Genomic DNA, 11880 nt, shown 5'->3' with positions numbered 1-11880 from the left:
TGTTGAATCCCAAATAAATTGTTGAAATTCTAATGATGTGCAAGGATGGTTTTGTCAACTATGGTGCTGTCTGCTAATAGCACGCTGTTAAGTTGCAAGACCGTGATAGCCAGTTAGCTCATGACAGCAGCTTCCATAACATTAATGGTAACGTTTGCTGTCGGTGGCTAAAGCTGTTAGCTAACATTACAACGATTCCTGTAATTATTTTGATGATGCTGCTTCAACTTTTGTTTCTCGGGCTTAAACGGAGCTGAACTCAAACTTGCATTAGCAGAAAAACAGCTAGAAGAATCATCGTAATGTTTGCTTAGCCTCATTGTTAAGCAATATCTTTGATAGTAATTTATATTAATTTATTAGTGAATTAAAATTCCCAATTGACTTGAAAGGAATAGGGAAAATCTCCAGTTCAAACATTTTTATCTCGGAAACCTTAAGGCCTACAGTTACCAAACTTGGTAGACAGGTTAACAGTCGAGAGTCCTACTCGGGAAAAAATAATTACACTGATGGGCCTCATGGTGGCGCTATAACAGCCCACTTTACCTTTTGGTCTGTAACTCTTGAACCATAGGTTGTACAATCAAAATTTCTTCTAATTTTCTTTTTTGCAGGATTCCTTGTTTAAGAATAAAACATCTCAAATTAAAATCCATTACATTGCAGCTGACTCAGATCTTTGGATGTTGTGTACTTGATTATTAATTATTAAAATCAAAGCCATTGTAAGGTTGAATGTAACCCAGAGGAAGAACTACAAGTGCATGCACACAACATCTAACACACACATGCACACACTCAAGACACACACACACACACACACACACACACACACACACACACACACCATACACACACCCTACACTAAGTAATAATGACTGAATGGGCAACCACACTTGCAATTTCCCCAAATTGCACATTTCTAGTTATTAATTGCACCTGTGTTTACCCTGCTATGACAACTCAACAAGGCTGCTTGGAAAAGGGTCTGTTTGACCTGTGTGTGGTTATGTTGGTACTAGTTAGGTTAGTAGGTCTACTTGGCATTACAGGTACTGTTATAATGCCATTTATGTATTTGATGCAAAAGAGCTAAGCTTTTACTAATATACTGTATATTTTTATCCTTTTGCAGCATACATTTCCAACACTTACTGTAGCTGTCACACATTTCTCAAATCCATCCATCACTCTCTCTCACTCACTCACTCACTCACTCACTCACTCACTCACTCACTCACTCACTCACTCACTCACTCACTCACTCACTCACTCACTCACTCACTCACTCACTCACTCACTCACTCACACTCTGACCCAAAGAGCCCAACACTCACTCCACAGTTTTTCTCTTCATCTCTCACTCTCTCCCATCTCTTACTATTTCTGTCTTCCTCATATAATGAGCAAGCCTCATTCTACCTGTGCAGTGGCTGGCTGCACTGCGGCTAATGTATCCTTGCACAACCTTCCATTGAACCCTTCATTGAAACTTTGTTTTTCAAAGCAGAGTCCCAGAGAATGTCAGCCAATCCCTGCGTCTCTGCACTGCCTTTTTCACGACGGACTTCATTGAGAATCAGATGAAGTACAACTCTGGGTTTGCAAAGTTGTTGAATCGTTACGTTTTACAGATTCATTCTGAAATAGTACCCACTTCTATCTATCTGCCAGCTGAATGGCTGGCTGGTTGGTTTGTTCGCTGAATTACCCCCTCGGTGAGCTTCTTGTCTTTGAAATCGAGAGTTTAACATGTTTTTGAATGATTTTTCAAGGTGCCCACCCACATCCATTGTATGACCTAAACGGTGGTAGAGCAATTATCAACTTTCTCAAAAGTGCTAGTTTTGTCAATGTTTTGATGTGAACCATTGTCTATGATCATAAGTAACCTTACAACAGAGCTAAACATGATTTTTCCCTTTACTACTCCTTTAACACAGCTTGGAAGACTCTCTGCTGCACAAAAACTTCAAAACTAGAGTTGTGTGAAGGGCACTTTGTAAGCCTGATTTATTTGGAGTGTAACAACTTCATTTGTCATAGTCTATTTAGATATACTTAAATTTCTACATACAGTACATACTAAATAAACAGTTTGATTTACTGCTAAATAGGCCAGTGTTGCCACCACAAGCATTGGTGTTGGAAGCACAGTGATTTCTTGCCCTGTCCTACCTGTCCTGACCTCAACACCACAAAAGCATGCAGATTCCCCACCCTCCAAACGGGCCCGTCTAGATGATGATGACTCCATACAAGTCCCAGAAAGACAACTCTACTGTACCTACAAGCCTGGAGAGTCTGTCATGACCAAGTCAACAGTTCTATCATAAGTAATTGATAGTACATGACAGGTTATTATTGACCTATTTGCACTTAATCTTACTTAAAAGACAAGCTTTTTACAACTATTACACCTTGATATGCCTAATGCCTGGAGTGGATGGCTTAACATCTTTTCATCAACAAATGCTTTCAGTTATTTTGGGTGTTGTTTCCACTGTCAACCCCCGGCATCAGTTCATGAGACACCCAAATATATAGGGTTCGAGGACTGTCTCATGACATTATTTGAGACCTGCCCAATATGCAGCATGAGGTGCCAGGTCAAGACGATTGTGCAATGGACCTTCCTGTCTGTTGAGCAGAGTTGTCCACACTGCACCTACTACAGGAAGTGGATGAGTCAGCCGCTGATCGGAAACACCTGCTGGCAATCTGCAGCTGTCTGCAGCCATCCTCTTTTCTGGGTCAAGTTTCCTTCAAACAAAGAACGTTATCTATTAACCCGCAGAGTATTTAAAATATGTTCATTTTAATAACATATTTTATACCCTGCGTTCACTCATAACTTCTGTAACTAGGTACTGAGCACAATGCGCGTGCGGTCAATCTGCTGTGCCACCTACCATGCCCATGCCCGCTCATACCTGCAGCCAACCATCTTCAACAAATGGAAGACAGACCAGGAGGAGCTGTTGCAGTCATTGAGGCAGAAGGAGACTGTTAACTTTGCTGGTGACATGAGGGCTGACTCTCCTGGGCATTCAGCCAAGTATGGATGCTACTCCATGATGGAGCTGGAAAGCAATGTCATTGTACGTAGACATTCAGTTGGTACAGGTTAGTCTGAATACAATCATAGGGGGACAAAAGATCAGGGCTGAGTTTCCCAGAGGCATCGTAGCGCTACGTTCATCGTAGCGCTATGATGAACGCCATAGCTTACGATGAACGTAGCGCTACGATGCCTCTGGGAAACTCAGCCCTGATATGTAACTGTGCCATAGTGGATCTGCTCAAGCCTTTCTAACATTACATCAGATCCCCAAATTACTAAAGTTCTAGCAGCATTGTGTGACACATTGTTTTGTTTTTTTGTCTCGTGAGCTTGTCTTCCTCAACAGAGCAGCGAGGTTGGCGGCCGTGGAAGGATGGAGGAGGGACTGAAAAGAAGCCTTCAGTTCCTAGAGGAGTCTGGTCTGACTGTGGGCTGCCTTGTCACTGACAGACACCCTCGATCCAGAGGTTCCTCAGAGAACAGAAGCCTGCAGTCACGCACTACGTTTGGCATGTAGCAAAAAGTATGACCACATTGTCTCTAGGAAAAAAATATCTAGGAAAAAATAAAACATTTTTGAATGAAACTCAGCAATTCTTTCTCAGACAAAGTCATGTTTTATTAAACATATAAATAAATAGAATGAGATGTATAGGGAAAGCTATGAGAGGCACCAGGGTAGTTATTAGATAGCTGTATCTGGCTGCAGCTGTATGCAACTGTTTTTCCTCTATCAGGAACAGTACTGTCATTACAGACTTCACAACAGACTTCACGTGTTAACTCATGGATCATTCAGAACATTGAGTATACCACTTTTCACCTTTTGATCTATTTTTCTGCTCATATTAACAACTATGTCACGGAAGTTAGAGGGACTTGCCAAAAAGTGCAAAAAGGTGAAGCTGTGGCAACGCAGTATAACCAACCACATGTACTGGTCCGCAACAGCATCAGCTTCTGGACAGGAAACCGTGACCAGGTGGACTTCCCTTGTGAACCATCTTCACAATGTCCACATACATGAAGATCCCTTGTTCCCAAAATGTGTTCACCCAAATGTGTGATCTTACAGAAACACATGGAAACAGGTGGTTCCAGCCTGATAAGTACTGCATCTTCTAATAGGGATAAGTTACTCATAGGCATATTATATATAATATAGGGATGGATGGGAAGGGATGTTACATATTCCAATTCCATTTAAGGTGATGCAAGTGCCCACAAAGTGGAAATGACCCTGACGAACAGGAGGTTCCTCAAAGACCTGGGAAAACTAAGTTCACAGCACCAGACATCAGGCCTGGAGGCATTCCATGGGGTCATCCTGAAGTTCGCAAGAATGTCCATTTCCCTTTCTTTGGGATGCTGTGCAGGTACAGTATGTTCAAAATTCCTGTATAGTACAGGTTGCATGAGTGACGTAGGATGTACGGATCAAATCGATTTTAAAAAGCTAAGAAGCCAGCAACTTGAGCTGGAATAAAAGTATTTATTGAACATATATAAGGGGGGTCTGAAGCCAACGTGCTCTCCCTCTTTGTCGGGATACTTCCGGCGGATTTGCAGGACTACACAGGATGGTATGATAACCCTGTTTCTCCTGTCCAGGTAGCACCAGCAGACAAATTGCCTGTAGGCCAGAAAGCGAGCACGCCTGTAATAAAAATACATATTTAATGCAAGCAATTTCTATATACGTATCTTCAAAATGCATTTTAAATCTCGGATAGTGAGATCGTTTTCCATTTCCTACTGTCTCTGATTCAGGTAAAACTGATTTTCAGCATTGAACACTCGATTATGTAATATTGTTTCAAACTATCAACATGGTTAAGCTTTTTTTTTAATTTGGAAAACACTCACGCTGCTCTCTCCCTATCAGGTAAAGGCCAATACTGTGCCCTGAACACGTTTTGGGCTATCTGAAGGGTGTAGGGGTTGAGGCAGCCTGGTTCCAAACCAGGGTGAAAAATAACACACCTCAGGTCCTGTGGCAGTTCTCCACACCTGACTGTTACCTATAGAAATAGTGTTCATGGTAGAGGAACATGAACCGTTCAGGGCTGAGTTTCCCAGAGGCATCGTAGCGCTACGCTCATCGTAGCGCTATGATGAACGCCATAGCTTACGATGAACGTAGCGCTACGATGCCTCTGGGAAACTCAGCCCAGGTGTGTTATTTTGGTGGGGAATTGGATTTGATCAAAGGAAGGCTGGTTTCGATGGGTGTCACCCATGGATGTTTTAGGTGTCACCACCACTCATCTAACATGGCTACCATAGCTGCCTTTATGTGGTTGACAATGACAACGTGTTGGGGTCATGTGCCATACTGCGATAATAATACACACCGGTGTGAGTTCTGCACAGCAGATGTTTTCCTCTTCAGAGGGCATGGTTTAGCACTGTCCACATAAGCACCTGTTTATAGATAAATATTCAAGATCAAGACTTAGAATTTACTGCTAACAGAATTGTCATATTTGACCACATGGCAAGCGGTCACTCCATGACCACTTGGGTCAACCGCCTGTTTTCTGGCGGTGGTGGTCGGACCTCTGTAAAGTCCGTCTCAGACGGCTCAAATTGGTACGGTAGTACCAGCCGCCCTACCTCTCTGCCTTGTGCCATGATTTTTCAGAGCTGTAGGGGAGAATGGGGCAGAAACTACCCCATTTACTCTTATTTTGTGACCTCATTAATGTCGTTATGGTTTCAGGCATTACTTGGCTGTGATACACGCCAACCGGAGCCAGGCAATAAGCTCCACTGGAGAACTGGCCTACATGATTGAGTACCCCAAGGCAAAGAAGGGACATTATTCCATTCAAGCCCTCAAGACCAAGGCAACACACAGTGAGTAATACGTTCCCATTCTTATTTTAACTAAATGTCTTCTCTACATAATGTATAGACTTAATGTATAAAACAAACAGACACACTTTGTCCTTGTTATTGTGCCTTTCAGAGTATCGGGACGCACTAATGACCATGCTCTTCAACAACGTATTCCAAATGCCTGAGCCGTACCGAACCGCTTTGATCCAGATGCCTGTACCAGACAACCTGAACGCACAGTAGGACAAACCCATGAAGGCTGATGCTATAGCTGGCTATGTGTCACACTTCAGTCAGCCTCGTCAGCCCGCTCCCTCAGACTCTGATTCAGAGCAACCTGGCACCCACAGCATGCAGCCAATCAACATGGTCAAACCATCTCTGACAGAATAAGAAGCCGGTCTGCTCAAGTCGATGCCAGATCGTTGACCAACCTAGTGGGCACACATCTCTAGCTCTCTCAAATAAGCCTGTCTATATTTAATCCTGCCTTACCCTTTGCTTTTCCTTCATCCTAGTCTGACCTCCCTGCAATGCCTGAACCATCACCTGCCTGGACTACCTCATTCAACTGCTTGACACCCGCTTGTCTCAATACCAACCTGAACCGCCTGGACAAATTCACCTGAGTCTCACATCCCTACCTTGTCATTTGGGTCTGGGACCTTTCTCAGAGTTCAAGGCCCACTCATCGCTTTGGACTGGACTCAGGGAGGAACAGGATAAGGAGCTTGTATGCTTTAGTTTAGAGGACGTTAGAGTTTACATTTCATCTAGCAAGTAAGATCGCGAGAGACTCGACTCACAACCTCAGCCCCTGCTTACAGATCCTGCCCTCTGGTAGGAGGTATGCCGCTCCTTTATTTAAAACAAACAGGGGCAGGGCCAGCTTCATCTCTTCTGCGATAAGGCTCCACAACAAACATAATCCTCCCTCCCCTCCACCGCTCCCCCCCATGAGTGGATGAACTGGTCCCAGTGCCCCAACCATGTGCCAAACATGCACACAATGCACAAGCACATCTGCGCAAAATTCTTTTTAGAGACCCTAATTCTTGCCCATTATTTTGATTTTTATTGTGATGTGATGTACTGTGATGGGTTTTATTTGTCAAAATGAATTTCCCTTATGGACAATAGACATTGTTTTAACTTGGACACTCAGCAGTACAATCTTAATGTGATACAGCTAGAAGTAGTAGTAGCACTTGTTACTGTATAGAACCACTGACCCCCCCCCCCCCTCTCCTATGGTATGCAGCCAAACCTGTGTAGGTCTACTACAGCTTTATCAGTCTCATTTGACAGCTCGAACGTCGTGTGTAGAAGGGCTAACGTTACATCTCTTTGGATCCAGAATGATAGCATTCTATATAAATGACAACACTGCACTGGCTCACTGGCAAGTGGAACAACAGACTATGCACTCAATAACGTTACTCCTTCATGGACACATGTGGTGCTTGAGAGCCACTCCACTACTATGTAGTGTCTTGAATATGCTGCTTCTAGTAGAATTATTGGCTATAATCTTTCCACTGTGTTTAACTTGACATGTAAAGTAAATTTAAACTGAACTTATAATACTTAAGCACATTTTAAATAAATGTATATATTTATTAATGCATTGAAACAACTGGACTATCTGGTTCGCTAGCTATATTAATTTACTTAACCTAAGTTAATTAGCTATTGAATGTTCGAATGGTCACAAAGTTTGTGGATTATTAGCTAGTAGCTAACGTTAGCTCATTTTATATTCCCCATACGCTCATCATGAAGTTAGCTAGCTAGCTAAGCTAGTTACTTTCATAAAGACAATGGGCCTCATTCACAAACGAAGTTAAGAATTTCTTAGGTAGCATTTCTTCTTAAACTCCACTTATACCATTTCCAAGAAGATTTTGGCATTCATCAATGTTCTCACATGTGGGAACTAAGAACAGAATCTACAAACACAGAAGAGCAGTCTCAAGGTTACAGACTATTCGTGTGAAAGACATGTTCATTTAAAATGATTTGTGATTGCGTTTATTTCAAATCTAGTTGTATAGCATTATAGGATTGCAATACTATAATATCTGTTTGTATGAAATATCTTATAATGGTTTTCATTATTTTACAAAGCGCGAGTGCTGTCTTTCCCGTCCCCGATGCGCCGGGTCCAATTGTGTGCCCTTCTCCGGACACAGTGTTCACTCAACGAGTAGGCTAGTATCATCCCATGCTTTTTACTAATGCTGCTAAATATGACAGGTGGAGTCTGAAAAGATGGCGCGTCCAGGGCACGGATGACCGGTATTCATTCTGAGAAGTGACATCTGCGCACAACCCTGTAGTTGCATGTCCTTATATGGGGTTGTCGGGGAGTTTACCTATGCTAATTAGAGATTGCAGAGATGAATAGGACCTCATCATTATGAGAAGGTAGGTGAGAACTCATCCAGCGGTCGTGAATCAGACGGGAGCTTTCTTTAGAAACGTTCTTAGGAAGAAAATGAAGAACAGAACTTGGGAAGATATTGGTGAATGAGGCCCAATTAAACTATGATGACCAGGATGTCAGTCTGAATGGATTATAGTGATCACAATAAAACACACCTTTTCACACTAGGGTTGCAAATTTCAAGGAATTTCATTAATTGATAACTGTTAACCTTAACAAACAATAGTCGATTAATTGATAAGAACGTCCCGTGCCGGACTGCACTTTGCTCGCTTCATTTTTTGTCTTCTTCCGCTGTGTCGTTGAAATTTCCCGGCATCCCAATTAGCCTCCACTACATGGCGGGGCGTCCTCATGTGCAGTCAGACCTTAAATCATGATTACATTTCACGCAACTCCCGTTAACAACGTTCGTTCCAAAAAAGAGAGTTCTGTTCCATTAACAAGCAATTAATCGAGTAACCAAGTCTTACTTGAGTAAATTCTTATCGGCAATTAATCGATAGTCGAATAACTATTAACATCCCTATTTCACACTTGCTGAAACATGCAGAGATGAACAGGACCTCAACTGTGCTCTATTCTGATGCTGCTGCTGCTGTTGCTGTGTGTGTGTGTTTGTGTGTGTGTGTGTGCGTGCGTGCGCATGTGTTCTTGTGTTGCTCGTGTGAAGGTTTTCAGAGTGATCTTCCAGCTGCTCGCAGAAATAGAATTCAGAGAAGACATTATGTACGTACGTGTACATGTATATTCATTTCCAATGCTCATTCAAGTCAATGACGATTTCCATGTCAGCTGTGCACTGTAATTCAATGTCGGCCATTTTTATTTTATTTTGAGGACAGCCAGTTTCCCATGGCCTGAGGTCTTCAGTCTGTTCTGTGTGTTCTAATTCTACCCATATGCCAGCCTCGGCCTGAGGCCTGGGTGAGGTCGATCCTCCAAACAGGGCCATCCCCGAAGAGGCCTCCCTCCCTCCGTGCCTGCCTGGGTAAAGAGATCCCCCCTGGCAGTTCTCTTCTTACCACCCTCAGCAGTTTGAGCTCTTGGATGGGTTAGGGTTATGTCTCTCTCTCTCTCTCTCTCTCTCTTTCGCTCCCTCTCTCTCTCGCCATTAGGGCATCAACAACGCAATAGGATGACAGGTGCCTGGGTTTTTACATAATACTCATGATGAATCTTTTGCTACTGAGGGGGTTGGGAATGGAGAATGACAAAATAAATAACATGCTTAATAAGTTAAGTAGTTTAGATGACTCAAAGCTCTTCAAGGAAACATTCCAGTTGTGAACGCATGAGAAGAATAACCTGTTCATCGCCAAAATCAATGAAGGATTTCTGTGATGTTTCAGCCGAGCACACACACTGGTGCCAGTGGCCAGGTTAAAAGGTTACCCCACCCCCCTGCAAACTCACTATAGGCCGGTTTCAGCTGGTGCAGTGCCAAACCACAATGTGTCTTTTGTGTACTTTTTCACGTTAGGGGCTCCAGGCAAACCGGCTGACCTCAGCTCAAAGACAAAAATACCCCTGATCCAACCACCCCCGACACGGAACAAAGACGGAGGCGCTGCGGAGTGTTGGTGGAATGTATGCTCTCTCTCCCTCAGCTATGACAAGCTAACGCTAACGCTAACACCAGACCCCCCCTGGACTAGCTGGCTCTACTGACCGGGTCTGGGTGTATTGGATGTGTCAAAAAACAGAGGGAGCGAGAGAGAGAGAGAGTAAGAAATATGGACGAATAGGGGAAAAGACAATGATACAGAGAAATAACGAGAGAAAAAGAGAGCGACAGATAGAGAAAGAAAGAGAGTAACAGGTATATCAGTCAAGGGCAGTAGCCAACTCACGTCCTCGTCCTTCTCCAGCTCCAGGCCCATGTCCCTCAGGTTGCCTTCGAACTCGTCGCGGTGGAAGCGCTTGTCGTCCTCGTGGTAGTCCGTGTTCAGGTCCTGGGACGCCACCTCCGGGTCACCTCCTCCCTGGGCCGCGGCGTTCGGCAAGGTGGAGGACGCCGGCCCCCGGCCCCGACGCAGGCTGCGCGTGAAGGCATTGTCTGTGAAGCGGGACGACTGTCGGTTGGAGCGGGAGCTGCTGGGCTTTTTGACGTGGTAGGTGAGGATGTAGTCCACCCTCCTCTCCCCATCCTGGAAGTAGAGGCCCTGCTGGCATCGTGTGTTCTCCTCTGGTGTGAGACAGTTCAGGAGCTGGGCAGAGAGGGGAGGGACGGGCATGAGAGAGGCTGGGGGCTCTACGTGCATGTGTGTGTGTGTGTGTTTATGTGTGTGTATGTGTGTGTGTGCGGGGCGCGGCTTACGCAGGGGTGAGAGGGACCAGTGAGGTAGTTAGAGGCGATGAAGGTAGGACTGTGGTCCAGTCCCCTTGCATGGGGCTACTGACGCTGGCAGACTGGTGCCTTAAGAGGGGACCACTAAGAGGCCATTAGAAGGCAATCGGACTGGAGAAGATTCAGAATAATACTTTTAGTACAATTTCACAGCCCCTCTATATGTTATAATGCTGGACTACAACGTGATAGCCAGCAATGTGTCAGTGCAGTTGGATTATGTTCTGACAAATGTTTATTCTGCATTAGTTTTAAAAATTGCTCTCAGAAATTGCCACTCTCAGTCTCAGAAGCTTTGATTAGACAGTTTCTCTATGAAGGTCATGAATTGTAAGCTAGTTTATGATGGGTGTATCTGTATATCTGACCTGGTTACACTGGCTACGTCTTTGCCGTGCAGTCAGAGAGTCAGGGCATAGCAAGATCAAGCTGGCTTCACCTGAAATGGTTTTGATCACTCTGGCACAGAAACACTAAGTCTGATACACTTGTACTGGTCTGCATAAAATTGTGGCCGACAAAAGCCTATTCCCATTGAGTGTGTGTTTGTGTGTGTGTGTATTTGTCTCTATTTATTGGGGGGTGTATGTGCATAGTATGTTTGACATTTTTAAACTGTATATTCAACAGCAAAACTGACGGACTGTGGTCTTTATCGGCCTATATTGGTCTTCTACCCATAATGCTGCCCAGCCCCTAAATCATATCAACATATTTTGAATGGTAGAACCACATTATCAGTTAGAATAATATTGTCTAATATTCCTGCAGTCTATTATGAAAGCAGTGACCCTACTGATTTTCTATTTTTAAACGCAATATGCAGCCTAAATGGACTGCCCCACATACACTCAACACAATCACTTTGACCCAATTCGACAGTTCCAGATTGAGTGAAGGAAATCTCAGATGCACTCCTCCTTGCCCAAGACCATGATCTCCATTAAGGACTAATGGCAGTGTGAAACCTGGGTGTCTGAGTTATCCGCCAGGTGAAAGGTTCAAGACCCCAAAAGGGTAGTGTTAAAGAGGCTTTAACATGCACTGCACACCGCCTTTCATAAGACTCACATACTGTACTCATGGGGCTGGAAAGACAACAGTTGTGATTCAAGAGAAAAGAACGTTCCACATTTGGGTCTGGGACCTTTCTCAGAGTTCAAGGCCCACTCATCG

General features: G+C 43.9%; 1 protein-coding gene across 1 annotated transcript in view; it reads right to left on the bottom strand.

Annotated features, from left to right (window-relative positions):
- LOC311320946 (anoctamin-1-like) overlaps positions 1-11880 on the bottom strand; it is a gene marked incomplete at its 5' end in the record, with an annotated part of 51940 nt that overhangs the window by 37487 nt on the left and 2573 nt on the right. Inside the window, one exon of the mRNA XM_084452813.1 lies at positions 10208-10564. Coding sequence (XP_084308939.1) covers positions 10208-10564 — 357 coding nt within the window. The remainder of the gene's footprint in view (positions 1-10207; positions 10565-11880) is intronic.

Source organism: Borostomias antarcticus (genome assembly GCF_949987555.1).
Source record: "Borostomias antarcticus genome assembly, chromosome: 18".
Lineage (NCBI taxonomy): Eukaryota > Metazoa > Chordata > Actinopteri > Stomiiformes > Stomiidae > Borostomias > Borostomias antarcticus.
This window is presented reverse-complemented; position numbering and strand designations above follow the sequence as displayed.